At 42.1% G+C, this 20,130-nt stretch overlaps 1 protein-coding gene across 3 annotated transcripts in view; it reads right to left on the bottom strand.

Annotated features, from left to right (window-relative positions):
• Nucleotides 1–20,130, bottom strand: part of TENM1 (teneurin transmembrane protein 1) — a 665,414-nt gene that overhangs the window by 590,327 nt on the left and 54,957 nt on the right. For all 3 annotated transcript variants that reach the window (XM_028135671.2, XM_054717981.1, XM_054717985.1), the window contains exons 2-3: nt 4,653–4,913; nt 2,754–2,810 (exon numbers count right to left, since the gene is read on the bottom strand). In XM_028135671.2, coding sequence (XP_027991472.2) covers nt 2,754–2,810; nt 4,653–4,913 — 318 coding nt within the window. The remainder of the gene's footprint in view (nt 1–2,753; nt 2,811–4,652; nt 4,914–20,130) is intronic.

The raw sequence follows: 20,130 nt of genomic DNA, 5'->3' as shown, positions 1-20,130 counted from the left end.
TAAGTTATAGCATGTCAGAGACTTAAATTCAATTATGGGAATTCATAATAGAAGTTTATGAAAATGGGAAAAATAAGTATTTTGAAAGGCTTGACCAATTAATGAAATTAAAGAAAGAAGTCCTTCATAGACGAAATTTTAGGAATGGAAGAAAATCCATATCATAATCTCCTAGATGCAGAGAACTGAAAGTGTCTTTGAAATCCAATCTTTGAATCTTTCTTAGTTGAACAATTCACCCAAATTAACAATTTCCCCTATCTTCACTTTTCTCCCACAGGAGTGAAGCTTAAATCATCCTAAGCTGGTCCGTGATATTGTGAGCACTGCCTCATCAATAATCTGAAAATCAGAATGTATAGGTAGATAGAAACAAAATAAAATGTCACTAACAGTACTGAGGCACAGGGATGGGGTGGCATGGAGTCTCAGCAGTGAAATGTATAAACACTAAAATTTTCAAGCCGTTTCACTCTTTTCAAATATAGCATCTATAAACTAAAATTAATGTAATAGATAGGCCTGCTTTCATGAATGGATGAGATTGATGGGAAATAAATAGCCACATTTCCACACAAACATCAAGTTCAATTCATTGAAAATAACTTATTTCCTCAAATTAACATGCTTTCAGAAGAACCATTTACACTCTCATTTCAACTCCAAGCTCCTCTGCAAGAATCTATGAAAATGTTGAAAGCAGGTCATGTCTGCTTATCACTGATTGAAATTTTATGAAATCCAAATTGGAGAAATCTTACTATAGGTCATAAATAAGATTCCAAATTTTATGCTGCTTATTGAAAATTAGTAGCAGGAGTCAGAGTAACACTTACAGAGCTGTAACTGAGCAGAGAAAAGTTGTTCAAGTTCAAGTCTTATATTCATACTAGAGGCCTGGTAAACAAAATTCATGCACGGGGGCAGGGGAAGGGTAGTCCTTCAGCCCAGCCTGCACCCTCTACAATCTGGGACCCCTCAGGGGATGTCTGATGTTGGACATCCCTCTCACAATCTGGGACCGCTGGCTCCTAACCACTCGCCTGCCTGATCGCCCCTATCCATCTCTGTCTGCTGGCCTGATCGCCCCCTAACCATTTCCCCCTACCAGCCTGATTGCCCCCTATCTGCTCCCCCCTGCCAGCCTGATCGCCCCTAACTGGCTTTGCCTCGGCCCTTGCTACCATGGCTTTGTCTGGAAGATGTCCGGTTTAATTAACATATTACCCTTCTATTAGTATAGATGTAATCCAAGGGAGGAAAAAATGGCTATTTGGAAAATAATCAACTGCATTTAGGTAACTGGCATCTGAATTGCTATTTTAACTCTTCCTCCTATGTATAATATAGCTAACAATATAATCGATTTTACAGAATGGTCATGAGGATAAAATGAGATGAAAACATTAAAAGTATGTTTGGAAATTGCCAAGTGCTGATCAAAAATATCAGTGAACATTCACATTGTACTTATATATTGCAAGTAGTATTCTAAACCTTTATATACATTGGTTCATCCAAGTATCACAAAATCCTAGAGGCAGATACAATTATCATTATGTAACAGATGATGAAATTCAGGCACAGAAACTTTATATAACTTTCCCAAGATTACACAGCTGGGATTTAAACCTAGGTTGCCTGGCTCCACAGTGCAAACTTTTACTATGCTCTACTGTCTTTCTAAATTGAAGTCATTCTTGGAGGTGCACATTGATCCAACAGAAGCTTGCAGTTAAGGATTAGTTTTTAGCAGACTGGATCATAGGTTTACCTTGGCGGCCCAGCCCAATTTTGTGCTACCCTATCCAGGTCCGAAAATAAACCATAAGGAAAATAAACCTGCAAGGGAAAGAATGCATGTCCTTTACTCCTGAGTCTTCCAACCCTGTCCCAGTAGAAATAGTTAATGATCAAGGTAGATGGTTGATTAGACTAAAGGCCAAATGAAACTGAACAGCCCCAAATATTCCTGAAAGTCCTTAACACATCTAAGAGAGATGACACATTAACAAAGTATAGTGGCTCACCAGGATGAGCAGTTCTCATGGGGGGGGGGAGGGGAAGATAATGTACCTTTAGATAAAGTTGATTACAATAGATATTCCCCTGATCCCTTTTCCCCTGCCTCCTACCAATGTGAAACTCTGCCCTGTGGTCAGATGTGAGGATGTCCCCAAAGTATTGTTTTCAGTATCCATATGCAAAAGGGCAAAACTCAATAAGCACAATGAAGGCAAAGATAAAAGGACATCTTTCATTTGAAGGCCTATTTATAATTAATGACATGGATATAGATAGTGTGATTATAAAGCCAAGCCGAAACAGCTGAAGGAAAAGACCAAGGCCATTTGGTAGGAAGCACTTTAAAGTTATGACAGCATTGGAACTATAATAAATTCATGGCTAGAGTTCTGTAACAAGTTGTAGATAACATAGGAAATCATGAGGCCAAACCCAAAGCAACCTGATTTGAATTTCTGCCCCCAAGCTAAATCTATGGTTCCCTCTCCCACCTTAAATCTTGCTTTTCTTTCTCCCCAACACCCCCTCATCTCATTTTTATCACCAATATACACAAATGAAGTTTTCCAGAGAAAAACAAACCAGTAAGCTGCCAAGGAATTAATCTCTGACAGCTTATCCAGGTGAGTGTGGTATTTGTCAGAGGGGTAGGAGTCCACTTTGTGGGGTGGGTGTCAGGGGTGGGATGAGATAAAAATAATCAGTGGTCAAATCTTGGGCAAACTTGCCTTGTGTAGATCCAGTTTGAGCCTCCATGTCACAACAAACAGGAGAGAATTTGAAACCTGTAATATATAAAATATTTTATTAATAAATCCTTATCCAAGTCATCTGGGATTCCTAAATCTTTAACCCTTATATCTATACTATTTTTCAATTAACAGATTCATGAAATATTATTCCCATACCTTCTTCAAGTGTACAATTCAGTTGTTTTTAGTAGTTTCATTGAGTTGTACAACCATCACTGTTATCTATTTCCAGAATAGTTTCATCACTCAAAATCCAAACTCCATACTTAGGGTCTGGCAGGAATATTTTAATGTTTCAACCCAGTGAACTGGCTATAACTTCAGATGTCAGGAGTGAGATGAGGCAGAATGAGAAGGCTTGGCAATAAGGAGATCATCTACCACCTCATTTCACATAAATTTGGTTACTAAATTTTGTTTGACAGTTGAAGCCCAGAAAGTATAGGAACCATTCCAAAGTCTCCTAACTTATATTCTAATGCTCTTTTACTTACATGGATATACATACATACATACATCAAATATGTTTCCTTCTCATTTCCATACTTCACTTCCTGTACTCTTGATGTACAAGTCAACAATACCTACATATAGACATGAAAATAAACTAAGAAGCCTGGTTGGTGGGTTCAGTGGATAGAGCATCCGCCCTGGGACTGATGGTTCCCAGGTTCAATCCCAGTCAAGGGCACGTACCTTGGTGCAGGCTCGATCCTGGGCCCCAGTCAGGGCACATGCGAGAGGCAACCAATTGATGTGTCTCTCTCACATCGTTCTCTCTGTCTCTCCCCCTTCCTTCCACCCTCTCTAAACATCAATGGAAAAAAAATATCTTCAGGTGAGGATTAACAAAAACAAGAAAATAAACTAAGAAAATCAAGACCCCAAGGATACTTGGTGATATTACAAAGTGTTATGGCCTATCATGTAGGAAATGATACTCTAACTAGTGGGCAAATGGTCATTCCAAATTATACCCTGTGGCCAGTGTTCCCTGTGGGCAGAAGGGTATAAGAAGGACAGAATAGAAAAGTCAGTAAATACAGGGATGTTGGCTACCTATCTCCCACCTGGGAAAACACTAATTAGCCATTGCTATCACACCAAGCCTTGTGGTCATGGTGATGGGGACCTATCAAATTTAGACAAACAGAATGAGGAAGACAATAGACTAATGTGTTTAATAAGCATTAATGTGTTTTTTACGAAAGGATTTTGTTCTTTGGTAAAGACAGAGAGCAGAAATAAAATAAATCAACCTCTTCCCAACAAATCAAAGAAACAAAACTTTTCCATTTCTAAAAGTTGTAAGAAAATAACATATAATTACAATTTAATGACACTACTGTTATTACTTATTGTCTAGCAAATAGGTGATGCTAATTTACCTTCTTTTTTAAAAAATCATTTCAGTCTAACTTGATTAATTTGAATCTGTCTTTACACTCGATATGTTAATCTGAATCAAATAGAAAGCACATCCAGAATATGGTTGCTATACAACTATTCATCTCATTGTTCATATACTGATATAAAGCCAACATACAGGGAATGCGTACATTCTACAATGAATACCATTAGTATTGCACTTGAAAATAAAAGGTGAGTAATAAATAAGACATATAACTGATTACATGAGATTATCTCCATTGGGGGATCACCAGAAAGAAAAAGTATTTTGTCTATCGTTGTAAAATAAATGTGCCTGTGTGCCAGATCCTTAGGTATGTTCCTTGTCCATGTGACCCTGCTAACTTGCATTTCCATTCTGCATATTAAATAAAAAACAGGAAGACAAAGAGAAGGAAAACAACTTTAAGGCTAAAAACTATATTCTCTCGGTTTTTACTTAAACAATATAGAAAATTCTATTACCATTGTCCCCATCAGACTTCCTTTCATGGTCAGTGTCAGTCAAGGACAATGCAGAGTTGGCCCGGCTAGACAAACAGGAACTGTGCTCTGATTTCATCCCCCTTATCCACATCCTCAGTGCATGGTCAGGTGAGGCAGCGCCTTCTGTCTCTGTGTCCACATCAGATCCCATCTCAAGCTGGTAGCCATGCTGAGAGACACTGTGCATGTCGGTCTGGTAGCCAGAACAGAGAGTGCGAGGAGTTTCACAGAATTCTATCTCTATAGAGAAACAAAGTTCAGAGAAAAAGTTTAGCATTATGAAACAATACCTGATAAAACTCTTTTTGTCTTCATGTCCCCTCACCTATTGCTAGTAATTGTGTGTTTTTGCAAAATTAGAAATCTGGCCATTTTATTTATGGTAGCTACATTCTGTGCTTATTTTGCACTTCTGTAGCTTAGAATTATGCTCCTGTTGATTTGTACAAGGTTCTGGAAAAAGCATGCCCAAAATAGCTTTATAGCTACAATTTTAGGTTGCACAAAATGTAATGAAATAAGTGAGTGCAGAGGAGTATAAAGTGTAGAAAGCTATCCTTTAAAAGATATTTCCCTTCCAGGAAAAATATATATGATCTATAGAGTACAGTTAGGCTAAAACTATTAAAATCATCAGCTTTTCTAAGCATGTCATATACCTTAGAGTTAAAAATAAATAATTCAATGTGAAAACTCTGAAGAAAAAAAAATACTAAGTTTAAATATACTTTCCTAAAGTATTTTTCCTGAAATACATTAGTCTAATCTCTAAAATTATAAGTACTTAATATCATTATTTTTCATTATCTCCAAAGAGTTTGAGGCCTACTTTATGCTAATTATTCTGTTTCATTCATTATTTCAACAAAAACATAATTGTAAACTGTACCTCAGCAGTGCTTCATAGTTTGGATTTTATCCCCTTTCCCACCAAATCTTAAAATCATAAAATGTTTAGGATCTTAGAAATGCTGCCACTAATCACCCCATTTTATGGTTGAGGAAAATAAAGTCCAGCGTATAGATATAGCCCATGTGAGATAGTGACAGAGCCCTTTTTGCTAAACACCCATCTGGGCATGGTTTCTGCTAGACACCAATGAAGCTCCATCAACTTATTGTATCACTATCAGGCATTCAGTCTTACAGTCAATTTTGCATTCAGTTATGGCAAGGTGTCAAAAAGGGGAAAAGATGCTTTAACAGTCCCTAATAAGTTAATGAAAAATGACCACATGCCAAGACATATCATCTGAAATGTCCATGTAACAGTTAGATAAGGTAATCCGGGGGATGCTGTACACTGTATAGGATTTTCTCAGACTGACATCGGAAACAGGGTATGTCATTTGGCCAAGAAGAAATTTAACTGAGTGCATCTAATCCTTGGCACATATCAATAATATGCAAACCCTAAAATGAATTTAAGTCTCTGAATACAGAAAGTGCTAAAATTTAGACAGGCTATATTCTAAAATGAAGAGTATAGAATATGAACATACTTTTAAATAGCTTTTTTTGTGTGATATATAATTGCCAAACAAGGGTTTAACAAATCAAATCTTTTTTTTTTTATTATTTATTTATTTATTTATTTTAAATATATTTTATTGACTTTTTACAGAGAGGAAGGGAGAGGGATAGACAGTTAGAAACATCGATGAGAGAGAAACATCAATCAGCTGCCTCCTGCGCACCCTCTACTGGGGATGTGCCCGCAACCAAGGTACATGCCCTTGACCGGAATCGAACCTGGGACCATTCAATCCGCAGGCCCATGCTCTATCCACTGAGCCAAACCGGTTTCGGCCAAATCTTTTTTTTAATTGTTGACTATTACGATGTCCCCTAATTTCTCCCTCTTAATGCTTACTTAATAGCCATTAGGTGCCCAGCACTGTGCTCTGTGAAATAATGATTGTAGGCAAATAAAGCTACTATAATGTATTAGGAAAATTCAATTATAATTAATTATTTCAGGGTTATAAGTCACTGCTGAGAATGTTACTTATAATTTCTGTGATGAATGTCTTTAAGAGTAATTATACTTTTCAACAAAAATTTGTCTAAATTCAAGAGGAGTGATGTTCAAAAAAACAAGCATGGTTTCCACTTGTCAAGCACAAAACTTTATATATATATATATATTTGAATAGAATATTAGAGGCTTGGTGCATAGAAATTCGTGCACTGGGGGTGGGGGTCCTGCAGCCCGGCCTGCACCCTCTCGCAGTCCAGGAGCCCTCAAAGGATGTCCAACTACTGCTGCACTCACCAGCCGTGAGCCTGGCTTCTGGTTGTGCTGTGCTCCCCCTGTGGGAGTGCACTGACCACCAGGGGGCAGCTTCTGCATTGAGCGAGATCAGGCCCAAACCAGCTCTCTGACATCCCCTGAGGGGTCCCAGATTGCCAGAGGGCACAAGCCAGGCTGAGGGACCCCACTGGTGCATGATCAGGGCCAGGGAGGGACTCGGGAGGTTGGCCAGCTGGGGAGGGACCACAGGAGGGCTCCAGGGCGTGTCTGGCCCATCTCACTCAGTCCTGATCAGCCGGACCCCAGCAGCAAGCTAACCTACTGGTCGTGGCATCTGCTCCCTGGTGGTCAGTGCATGTCATAGCGAGCAGTTGAGCAACCTTAAGCATATCATTAGCATATTATGCTTTGATTGGTTGAACGGACAACCAGACACTTAGCATATTAGGCTTTTATTATATAGGATATATATATATGTATATTGACTTCAGAGAGGAAGGGAGAGGTAGAGAGAGAAAGAAACATCAATGATGAGAGAGAATCATTGATCATCAGTTGCCCCCTGCATACCCCACACTAGGGATCAAGCCCACAACCTGGGCATGTGCCCTAACCAGAATCAAACCCAGGACTCTTCAGTCCACAGGCCAACTCTTTATCCACTGAGCCAAACTGGCTAGGGGCCACAAAACTTTATGAGTGTGTTTCTCCTCGATATAAAGCTAAAAGTAAAATTCCATTTTGCCCAACACAAATCTTAGTGATCAAGAATATTGTGATCAGTTCATATTCATGCCTCTGAATTTCACAATGTTTCATTATCCAATCCTACTGTGTAGTTGTTGCTACAGCAAACTGATAATGAACCTGCAAGCTTGAAGCTATAGGAAAGGAGTTTTACATAAGCCTGCAATCACAACTCCTTTCATTCCCCTAGAACCGTGGTCAGCAAACTGTGGCTCGCGAGCCACATGCGGCTCTTTGGCCCTTTGAGTGTGGCTCTTCCACAAAATACTACGGCCTGGGCAAGTCTATTTTGAAGAATTGGTGTTAGAAGAAGTTTAAGTTTTAAAAATTTGGCTCTCAAAAGAAATTTCAGTCGTTGTACTGTTGATATTTGGCTCTGTTGGCTAATGAGTTTGCTGACCACTGCCCTAGAACAGAGGTTTCCAAACTGCAGCATACTTCAGAATCACCTGGAAGGCTTGTTAAACACAGATTGCTATGCACACCTCCCTTTTCAATTTCTAATTCAACAGGTCTGGAGAAGGGCTGAAGAGTCTACATTTCTAACAAGTTCCTAGGCAAGGCCTATGCTATTGGTCCAGGGACCACACTTTGAAAACTATTTCCCTACAGACTTCTCTGAAGTCAGTGGGTGCCAGGAAAAGGGAAGAAAAAGAGAAAGAACAACCTATGTGCATCACCAAAGATTTTGCAGCAACCAGTTCTAATTCTATATGGAGACATAAGAAATAAGGCATTCAAGCTGAACTGCTGTGATGGCTTCCCATTTATTTTCCATGGATTCAGGGCACTAATTAGGAAATTCACTTTCAAAAGCACAGACTTGCATTTATTTTCACTCATACAATGGCATTTGAGATGTGACTTTGCAAAGATTTTAATATAAGCATCTGAGCCATTGTAAAGACATTCATTGGAAAAGGATGAGCAAATAAAAATACACAGCCAATTTTTCATTTCATATATTAAAATACTAGATAAGATTAAACAAGGTTAACAGATGCAACCCTCTTTGTTTTTTTTTTTGTTTGTTTTTAAATATATTTTATTGATTTTTTACAGAGAGGAAGAGAGAGGGATAGAGAGCCAGAAACATCGACGAGAGAGAAACATCGATCAGCCGCCTCCTGCACACCCCCCACCGGGGATGTGCCCGCAACCAAGGTACATGCCCTTGACCGGAATCGAACCCGGGACCCTTGAGTCCGCAGGCTGACGCTCCATCCACTGAGCCAAACCAGTTTCGGCCAACCCTCTTTGTTAAAGAGATTTTATTCCCATTCAAATAATTTGAACAGGGATTTGTTCCCTTATAAAGAAATGTAGTATAACATGATCAAAAATTTCATAAGATATTTATTGGAACTATATTTTTATTTGAATGCAAAGACTAAACCACATATTACCTACTTAAACCGTCAGATAAAAGTACACTCCCTTGTCAATATATAGTTAGAAAACAAAGAAGGAAAGAAATAAAAGGTTTCAGTTATTTACAGTAAATGATGTTCATTGAACTGCCTTACTTCCCTTTTTTGAAATCAGTGTTACCATTGTAAATTATTTCCTTAAATACACAAAAGTCTTGGTGCTGTTCAAAATTCCCATAGGATGCATTTTTCTAGAAAGCACTTACAATGCACCTTAAGTGGTTGTTTTTAGCTTTATACATATAACCTTGTTACCTAAAATATTATATATTCCCTAGAGAAGATAAAAGTTCAGTTGGATTTATTATAGATCTATTCTTACCAAAAAGCCACAAGAGAAATGTAAGTACATCTTTAGGATATCTATGATTTAAATGGGTAGACTAGTACCATAAGAAACTACACTTCAGAAATAAACAGATATAGATGTTGCCAAGTGAATGATGTATTTGGGACCCTACAGATATGTATTTAATTTTTAATTTAAGGAGAACCTACCTACTTTCCAACCTTGTAAGAGACAAAATCTGAGCAAATTAATAGAGATGAAATCCAATTTTTAAAATGGGCAAAAGATTTGAAGAGACACTTTACATGAGAAGATAGAGGAATGGCCAATAAGTAAATTAAAAGATGCTCAATATCACTTGTTATCAGGAAAATACAAACTAAAACCACAATGATATACTACTACAGACCGATCAGAATGACTGAAAATATTCTGACCACACCAAGTGTTGACAGGGATGTAGAGCAACTATATACTCTGCTGGTAAGAAAGTAAAATGGTACAACCACTTTGGAAAACAGCAGGTTCCCAAAAAGGTGAAGCTATACTTAACAGGAGAGCAATGCACTCCTGCACATTTATCTCAAAGGAAAGAGAACATCTGTCTACACAGAAATCTGTACAAGGTTGCTCATAGCTTTATTCATAACAGTCAAAAAGCAGAAACAACCCAAGTGTCTATGAGTAGCTGAAAGGATATACCTGTGGGATACCCACAAAATGGAATACTATTCAGTCCTAAATATGAATGATCTAATGATATATAATTAGACACATAGCCCTTAAAATAATTATGCTAAAAGAAAGAAGACAGATAGAATGGCTATATACTGTATGCTTCCATTTAAATAAAAGTCTAGAAAATGCAAACGAATTTATAGTGACAGAAAGTAGATCAGTGGTTGCCTGAGGAAGAGAGTGAGGGAAAAATGGAGAACAAGGGGTAAAAGGAAACTTTTTGGATGATCAATGACTGTTATCTTGATTGTAGCAATAGTTTATCAGGTGTATACATGCCAAAGTTTGTCATACTGTACATTTTAAGTATATGTGCTTTATTGTATTTTATTTATACCTCTATAAATTTTTAGTGGATTATACACCACCAGATAGTAAGACAGTGAGGAGATTGAAGAATCAGACAAATTTCATAGGTGAAGCCAAGGGTCTCCAAGCTAGCAGGAGGCCCTGTTCTTTTCCTCCTAGCAGAAGAAAGTACATATAACATGAACAAAAGAGTAGTCAAAATGTTATCTTGCCTGTAACTAAGCATGAGGTAATCAAGGCTAACTGATGCATGGTGATCCTCCAGAGAACATATTCTTCCTAGGAACATAACAGTTGAAAGCTAAATTTAAGGCAAAACTAAGGATGAAACATCACTGAGGAGATTTGAGCAGTTAAAGGAACATTCTATAGTTGGGGAACATGAGAATAAATTGAGTGGATCTGGCACATATAATCAATTTAGCCCTTTATTGATGCTAATAAATTAATAACTTTTTAAAAATGAAATAAAGTGCTGAATAAAATGAACTACTGTGTGTTCTCTCTGAATCTACAGATTGATCTGCAGGTGTTCAACCTGGAGAAGCCAGTTATGAAAAAACTTAAAAGGGAAAGTAACAACGATCATCCATATCAATGTTTTTCTGCAAACTCCATTTCTGAGTTTCTGATAAACTCAAGACTTTACTTTTCTTAAAATTGAACCCATCCAGTCCTGGGTTTGATTACAGACAAGGGCATGTGCCTCGGTTGCAGGCTCGATCTCCAGCCATGGTGGAGCCCAAGTGGGAGGCAACCAATCACTGTGTCTCTCTCACATCGATGTTTCTCTCTCTCTCTCTCTCTCTCTCTCTCTCTCTCTCTCTCTCTCTCTCTCTCTCTCTCTCTCTCTCTCCTCTCCCTGTACCTTCCACTCTCTAAAAATTCAATGGAAAAATATCTTCAGGTGAGGTTTCACGACAACAAAATTGAACCCATCCACACTTTCTCTAGAAAGGGAGCTTTAAGGCATCGCAATGCAAATAAATAATTGGAAGTCAAAAGCCATTATTAATTTTAGCCATGAATTGATTGATTTGGGAAATAACTTCTAAGTGTATTCCATTTTGAAAATAAGGAAGAGGGAAAGGGGATACAGTACAATCCTTAGCTTTAAGTACTGTGACTCATAGAACCCTATGGATTGATTATATGCAAAAGCAGATGTTATTAATTAGCCATGTGGTTTTGAATAAGTCACTTAACATTTTGGGGCCTCAGTTTTCTCATTTTTTATATATATATATATATATATATATTTTATTGAGTTTTTACAGAGAGGAAGGGAGAAGGATAGAGAGTCAGAAACATCAATGAGAGAGAAACACCGATCAGCTGCCTCCTGCACACCCCATACTGGGGATGTGCCCGCAACCAAGGTACATGCCCTTGACCAGAATTGAACCTGGGTTCCTTCAGTCTGCAAGCCGACGCTCTATCCACTGAGCCAAACTGGTTAGGGCCAGTTTCCTCATTTTTAATATGCTTAGGTCCAACTTGAAATAAATCTCTAAATAATTATCGTATTCTAAAATTCTGTAATTATAACATGAGCCTGTTATGGCAAAATGTGAAAAGATTAAAATTTTCAAATGGGAAAAAATTAGCATTTTTTATGAATCAAAGTGCTATTCACCCTCCAATTGTGAAGGACAATCATATATGTTAGCTAAGTAAGATCTTGGGTCATGGGTATAAGTCTTGCTATAATAAAGTACTGATACAGTCTCACATATATTGTGAATTGTGAGATTATTGATAGAGTATAAAATATATATAATGTAAAAAAGCAACTGAGTAAATAACTATTCATCAAACATAAAATTATATAAACATGGCTATTGTAAAGAGTACTTTATAGTATAATGAATAAAATTCACACAATTAAAAATATTACTGATCCACTAATAATTCATTATTGGCTCCAGGGAAAATGCAATGGATTGTTAGAGTCTTGAGCAGCAAATACGAAAGAAATGAGCAACACCAGATAGGATACAAATGCTTTTCAATACTGGGTACAATTTGTATTTCTCAGTTTGGGGGCTTTGAAAAGCAAATGATATCAAATTGTCAAACAAGTAAGTTCATGTGAGCTTACTTAAACATAGCTCCACTGAACACCCACTCAATTTCAAATCAAGAAAACAAAACAAAATAGACTTCTTTGATTTCTCACAGTCTTAGAAAATGAGCCCATTTTAATTTCCTCTTCTTTTACTTTGTGGAAAAGCTTTATCAAATGCACAGTACTGAACAAGGCATTAAGCAGTGAGTTAACAGGACTATGCCCTGTCCTTTGGCAAGTTCCACAAAGAGCCTATTTAAAGGCCAAAATGACAACAAAGTAATAAAGGCACCACCCAGACCTGGCCTTTATTTTTCTACTGAGGACTCATCAGCACAGGGGTGAGAGATGGAGTGCTCCCACATGCAAAACTGGAGCCTGTAGTTATCAGAGGACTTAAAGAAAATAACTAAGCTTCCTGCAGTCTAATCTCCCCCTCACAGTTCCAAATGCACCCATTATCTCTGTGCTCAGGGCCTACCAATTACGCCTTATTTAATTTCTGAGATTTCACCATCTGTCAGTATAGTGAAAAGCATGGCAAAAAATCTGGGCAGAGATAAAGCCTGAAGTAGAAACATTCATGCTTTGTGGCCAATATTGGCTAACTGGAACTGTCTCAGAACATAGTTAAAAGACCATGTTTATGTCAAAAAGGATGCTCGCAGAAGTACAATGAGTTGCAAATCCGTAAAAATGGCTCAAACCAGAGAAGGATACAGAATTACAGCATCAAGTCAAAAGGAAAGGACATGTGGTAGGAACCTTGAAAAATTTAAAAGGGACTCAAAATCATATTTAGAGATAGATGACAATATCCCTCATCAACCTAAAGAGGAATAGAATTTGACATGGGGATAAGCAACTTCTATTTCCCTGAACTAATATTCACCTTAGTACAGGGCCCCATTTCCACTGTACCCACCTATGATGGGAGAACGTGTTCTGAAGCTAATTCAGACATCAGTTACCACTACAATTGAAAAGGTGATGCCTGCTCCATAGCCCATAACAAGGGTCTGGAAAAAGAATCAGGGACTAGAAAAGATGGTGGGAGGTCCAGGACTTCAACAGAAACTTAGCTCAATGAGAACCTAAGTATGTTCCCTTTATTTCAACATTTCGAATGAGACAGAGACTTCCTGGCCTAAATGAGAAATTTTCAGGGCTACTGAGCACTGCAAATGCATGGTGCTCAATGGACCTAAAAATTTCTCATTTGTTACCTTTGCTGGTCCAATTTTCTGGCTGTTCATATCACTTTGGAGCCTGAATCCTTATTGACCACTGTGGTCTTCCAGGTATATTTCTGTATTTTCTGTAAGTTCACTAAGCATGTAAAGCTGTTTGTTTAGTGTGTGTTTGTGTGTGCACATGTGTGTATGTTAATTTTAAACTACATTAATCTGTCACACAATACCATAAAGAGGAGGAAGACCAGTGAGCTAAAGGGTTAAATGAGCACTACAAACATTTGCAAATGCTTCAAACACATACTCATAAATGCAAACAACGTGATTTCTGTAACATTCTATAGTAATCTGGAAGCATTTACTTTGTGATGAATGAGTAAAGATGCCAAGATAGAACTGTGCACCAGAATCAGTGTTCACGAAGAACTACTGAATAAACTATATTCTGCTCTATTAGGGGATTCTTCTCACCATCTTTCATAGGTGCCCTTTTCAGTTTTGCTTCTGTATCTTTGGTCATATATTACCGGACACCTGGAATTACTCCCTGTGATTTTTCACTAACCTAGTTACTAAAATGAGACCATGTCAGTATTTTCACAAAAGATGCTTCAACTTTACACCCTCCCCTCCCATTTATATTACCTTTCCCTATAGCATTTCTAATCTTTACTATATAATTTTATACAGAATTGTATATATTTTTAAATATTTAAATTTTTAAATTATACCTCCAAATCTGATAGTGTTTCCCAAACTTTTGGTATATCTCAAAATCAAATAAGATAATTTCTGCTAAGTGTTCTATGATGTATGAAGGACTAGGGAAATATAAAGTAGTATTTCTATCTCCTCAAGTTCTAGAATAATTCTAGGCAATGAATGATCATTAAGCACCAAAGTTTTAAAGTCAGTAATTAATATGGAATCATTCTCGAAAGAGTTAAATTCTTCAGTACAATTTTGACATATATAAGATGGTTTTGCTTAACATAAAACAATGCTTACCAACACAAATTGAAAAAATTGTTATTTTGGTAAATTAGCTATGCATTTCAAATAATAAATGCTCTACAAATTTGGCAAGAAGAAAAAGACAACAATTGATAGCAATATTAGACTAATGGAAAACAAGTTCTCTGAAATCATCTCACGAGGAAGCTTTCCTCGCTATACTTTTTGGCTTAATGAATTGGGAAATGACTTTCTATAAAAATTCTTAAAATATATCCTAGGATATAGAACTGGGAGGCTTTTATAAAACTAGTCACAAAGCCTTGTTAAAAGGCACTTTCAGCTGGCTTGAATCAAAGCTTATTTTATCCTTCTCATCAGTCAGTTTCATCTCATAAACCAAACAGAAATCATCAGAGTAAATTTGGTAAATTTGCAGAGTGACCTGGAATGAGTGGGTGGCTCCTCTGAGAGACTCTGTTTTCATGAATTCAGAGGTTTTTTTTAAATTTTTTTTATTGATTTCAGAGAGGAAGGGAGAGGAAGAGAGAGATAAAAACATCAATGAGGAGAGAGAATCATTGATCGGCTGCCTCCTGCACACTGGGGATGGAGCCTGCAAACCAGGTGTGTGCCCTAACCAGAAATTGAACCATGACCTCCTGGTTCATAGGTGGACTCAACCACTGAGCCACAACAGAGGTTTTTTTTTTCAGGGATAGAAAGAGAAAAATCTAAGATTAATGTTGTTTAAAATTAACACACACACATACCAGTCTCACATCGTTAGTGAATATAATGAAAATAAAAGGTTGTGGAAAGAATACTTCGGACACTCATCCAGGACTTGTGAATTGGAATTCTATTTACAGGACAACATTAAATTCTGGAGAAGACTTCTACTTCCAGTCAAGATGGGGTGACCTGGACCAAATTTATTCTCCTGCCTGAAACAACAACAACAAATATATGACAGGACAGTGCTCAGATATTAGGCAATGAAGCACCAGGATCCCTGAGATGTGGGAAGGAAATGAGAAGAGCCTTATTATTGCCCCAGCTTACTGTTAGCAAAGAATTAACAGGCCTTACCACAGGAAGGAAGAACATAGGTGGAGCTTGGCAAACTCTCTGATTTGAGATGAACCTGGTAGTATGGGAGGGACTAGACCACTAGAGTTTGCAGTACAGAGTACCAAAGAGGAGAGGGCCGCACAGAAAGAGAACTCCAGAGATCTGCAGAGGGTCCCTCTGGATATTCACCAAATAGCACATGCATGCAAGGAAACCTCTTGTGACTAGAGAAAGAACCATCTGAAAAGATTAAAGGAAAAAACTGAAACTTAAATGTGACTGGAAATAGCCAGAGTGAGAAATCCTCTAATTCATGGGCATTGAGTAGAGTATGCCAAAAGGTTTTCCCTCAGCCTGGCCTGCACCTTCTCCAATATGGGACCCCTCGGGGGATGTCCAACTGCCAGTTTAGGATCGGGCCTAAACCGGCAGTTGGACATCCCGTTCACAATCCGGGACCGCTGGCTCCTAACCACTCACCTGCCTGCGGGCCTGATCCCCCTAACTGCTCTCTCCTGATGGCTCAATCCCCCTAATTGCTCTCCCCTGCCAGGCCAATCCCCCTAACTGCTCTTCCCTGCCATCCCGATCCCCCTAATTGCTTTCCCCTGCCAGCCCAAGCCCCCTAACTGCTCTCCCCTGCCATCCTGATCACCCCAACTGCCTTTGCCTCGGCCCTGCAACCATGGCTTTATTCAGAAGGTCGTCCAGAAGATGTCCGGTCCAATTAGCATATTACCCTTTTATTAGTATAGACTAGAGGCCCGATGCACAAAATTCGTGCTCGGGGGTGTGTGTCCCCCAGCCCAGCCTGCACCCTCTCTAATCTGGGACACCTCAAGGGATGTCCGACTGCCCGTTTAGGCCTGTCGGATCAGGCCTAAACGGGCAGTCAGACATCCCTCTCACAATCCAGGACTGCTGGCTCCCATCTGCTCACCTGTCTGCCTTCCTGATTGCCCCTAACGGCTTCTGCCTGCCAGCCTGATCACCCCCTAATCACTCCCCTGCCAGCCTGATTAATGCCTAACTGCTCCCCTGCCAGCCTGATTGCCCCTAACTGCCCTCCCCTGCAGGCCTGGCCACCTCTAACTGCCCTCCCCTGCTGGCCTGATCGCCCACAACTGCCCTCCCTTGCAGGCCTGGTCCCTCCCAACTGCCCTCCCCTGCTGGCCATCTTGTGGCGGCCATCTTGTGTCCACATGGGGGCAGTCATCTTTCACCACATGGGGGCAGCCACCTTGTGTGTTGGAGTGATGGTCAATTTGCATATTACTCTTTTATTAGATAGGACTAGAGGCCTGGTGCATGAGATTTGTGCACTGGGGAGAGGGGGTCCCTCAGTCCCACCTGTGCCCTCTCGCAGCCGGGACCCCTCGGGGGATGTCTGCCTGCCAGGGATCGGGCCTAAGCCTGATCAGACATCCCTCTCGCAGTCTATGGCTCTTGCAGTCCAGGATTCCTCATTCCTTACTGCCCGCCTGCAGCACAGGTGGAAGAGGCTCCTGCCACAGCCACTGTGCTCACCAGCCGTGAGCCTGCTGGTGAGCCCGGTTTCTGGCTGAGCGGTGCCCCCCCTATGGGAGCACACTGACCACCAGGGGGCAGCTCCTGCATTGAGCATCTGCCCCATGGTGGTCAGTGCGCATCATAGTGACCGGTCATTCTACCGTTTGTTCGATTTGCATATTACCCTTTTATTATATAGGATTGTTCTGGTATATGGTCAATATTTGGCAATAATTTTATCCATTTGCATCTTGTTATTAAGCTTTGTTAGGTGGGTTTAGAGCAACATTTGCTCTAGGGCTAATTAGACCTTCAAATGATCTAATTATTGCACCTCTCTATATTTAGCCAAGTAAGATGAAATAACAGGTCCCTACAAAGAATTGTACATGAATATTCATAGCAGATTTATTTGTAATAAATATTTGGAAACAACTAAAATATCCATTAATAGGTGAATAAATGAAAACTCTAGTATATGCATATAATGGAATCCTATCTAATAAAAGAGTAATATGCAAATTGACCATCACTCCAAGACACAAGATGGCTGCCCTCATGTGGTCAAAGATGGCTGCTCCCATGTGGACACAAGATGGCCGCCACAAGATGGCTGGCAGGGGAGGGCAGTTGTGGGCAGTTGGGGGAGACCAGGCCAGTTGTGGGTGACCCAGGCCTGCAGGGGAGGGCAGTTGGGGACACCAAGCTTGCAGGGGTGGGCAGTTGGGGGGGACCAGGCCTACAGGGGAGGGCAGTTGTGGGCAATAAGGACAGCAGGGAGGGCAGTAAGGGGTGATCTGACTGGCAGAAGAGGGCAGTTAGGGGAGACCAGGTCAGCAGGGGAGGACAGGACTGCAGCGGAGGGCAGTTGGGGAGGCAGGCTTGCAGGGGAGGACAGTTAGGGGGAACCCAGGCCTGCAGGGGAGGACAGTTGGGGGGGACCAGGCCTGCAGGGGAGGTCAGTTGGGGGGAACCAAGCCTGCAATAGAGGGCAGTTGGGGGGTGGACCAGGCCTGCAGGGGAGGACAGTTGGGGGGAACCCAGGCCTGCAGGGAGGACAGTTGGGGGGGAACCAAGCCTGCAGGGGCAGGCAGTTGGGGGGACCAGGCCAGCAGGGGAGGGCAGTTGGGGGTGACCAGGCCTTCAGGGGAGGACAGTTGCGGGGGGACCAGGCCTGCAGGGGAGGGCAGTTGTGGGCAATCAGGCCAGCAGGGAGGTCAGTTAGGGGTGACCAGGCCAGCAGAGGAGGGCAGTTGGGAGAGACCAGGCCTGCAGAGGAGGACAGTGAGAGGGGACCAGGACTGCAGGGGAGGACAGTTGGAAGGGAGCAGGCCTGCAGGGGAGAACAGTTGGGAGGGACCAGGCCTGCAGGGGAGGAGAGTTGTGGCAGGGAAACCAGGCATGCAGGGGAAGGCAGTTGGGGGAAAACAGGCCTGCAGGGGAGGGCAGTTGAGGGGGACCAGGACAGCAGGGGAGGGCAGTTAGGGGTGACCGGGCCAGCCAGGGAATAGTTAGGCATCAATCAGGCTGGCAGTGGAATAGTTAGGGGTGATCAGGCTGGCAGGCAGAAGTGGTTAGGGACAATCAGGCAGAGGCAGGTGAGCAGTTGGGAGCCAGCAATCCTGGATTGTGAGAGGGATGTCCCAGATTGGAGAGGGTGCAGGCTGGGCTAAGGGACCACCCACCCCCGTGCACGAATTTCATGCACCAGGCCTCTAGTACTATCCTACCTAATAACAGGGTAATATGCAAATAACCATCACTCCGCTACGCCCACGATTGGGCCAGCGGGAGGCTGGGGGGCGGGACTCGGGGTGGCCTATCTGGCCGTTGAGAAGATCAAGATGGCGGCTCCCAATCCTCTTAGCCCCAGCAGAGTCCGCCCCGTAGCAGCAGTCCAGGGTGTCCGGCTGGGAGGCACCAGCGCCCAGCATGAGCCGGGGGATCATTGGCAAGTGGCAGCTGTTTGGGGGCGGGGGTCTCAGCCGCCCCCAAGCCGCAGGATCCCCTGGCAAGCTGGGCTGAGACCCCCTCCCCCAAGCCACAGGATCCCCTGGAAAGCCGGGCTGAGACCCCCACCCCCAAGCCGCAGGATCCCCTGGCAAGCCAGGGTGGTTTGGGGATGGGGGTCTCAGCCGCCCCCAAGCCGCAGGATCCCTTGGCAAGCCCGGCTGAGACCCCCGCCCCAAAGCCTCACGATCCCCTGGCAAGCCGCAGGATCTTCTGGCAAGCTTGGGATGCTGGGGTATGGGGGTCTCAGCTGCCCCCAAGCTGCAGGATCCCCTGGCAAGCCCGGCTGAGACCCCCGTCCCAAATCCTCATGATCCCCTGGCAAGCCAGGGCGGCTTGGGGACGGGGGTCTCAGCTGCCCCTAAGCTGCAGGATCCCCTGGAAAGCTGGGCTGAGACCCCCTCCCCCAAGCTGCAGGATCCCCTGGCAAGCCGGGGCGGTTTGGGGGCAGGGGTTTCAGCTGCCCCAAAGCTGCAGGATCCCCTGGCAAGCCGCAGGATCCACTGGCAAGCCAGGGCAGCTTGGGGACGGGGGTCTCAGCCGCCCCCAAGCCTCAGGATCCCCTGGCTGTGAGGACAGCTTGGGCTGGGGTCTCAGGCCTGCAGGCCCGGGCACCCCCACTGCATGATCACCCAGCGAGTGGCAGCAGCCTGGGCTGGGGTCTCAGGCCGGGAGGGCGGTGCACCCCCACCATGCTATCTTCAGGCCAGCAAAGGCAGCCTGGGCTGGAGCCGTGCACACCCACCGGGCTATCCCCAGCCAGGCAGAGATGGCAGCCTGGGCTAGGGTCTCAGCCTGGCCAGGGCTCAATCCCCTTCCAGTGGTGGCAGCCTGGGGTCTCAACCATTGAGTCACACCAGCCAGGCAGATATGGAGGAATGT

This window comes from Eptesicus fuscus, chromosome 1 (genome assembly GCF_027574615.1).
Source record: "Eptesicus fuscus isolate TK198812 chromosome 1, DD_ASM_mEF_20220401, whole genome shotgun sequence".
Taxonomy (NCBI): domain Eukaryota; kingdom Metazoa; phylum Chordata; class Mammalia; order Chiroptera; family Vespertilionidae; genus Eptesicus; species Eptesicus fuscus.
The sequence above is the reverse complement of the archived record's forward strand: the minus strand, read 5'-3'. Positions and strand labels throughout refer to the sequence as shown.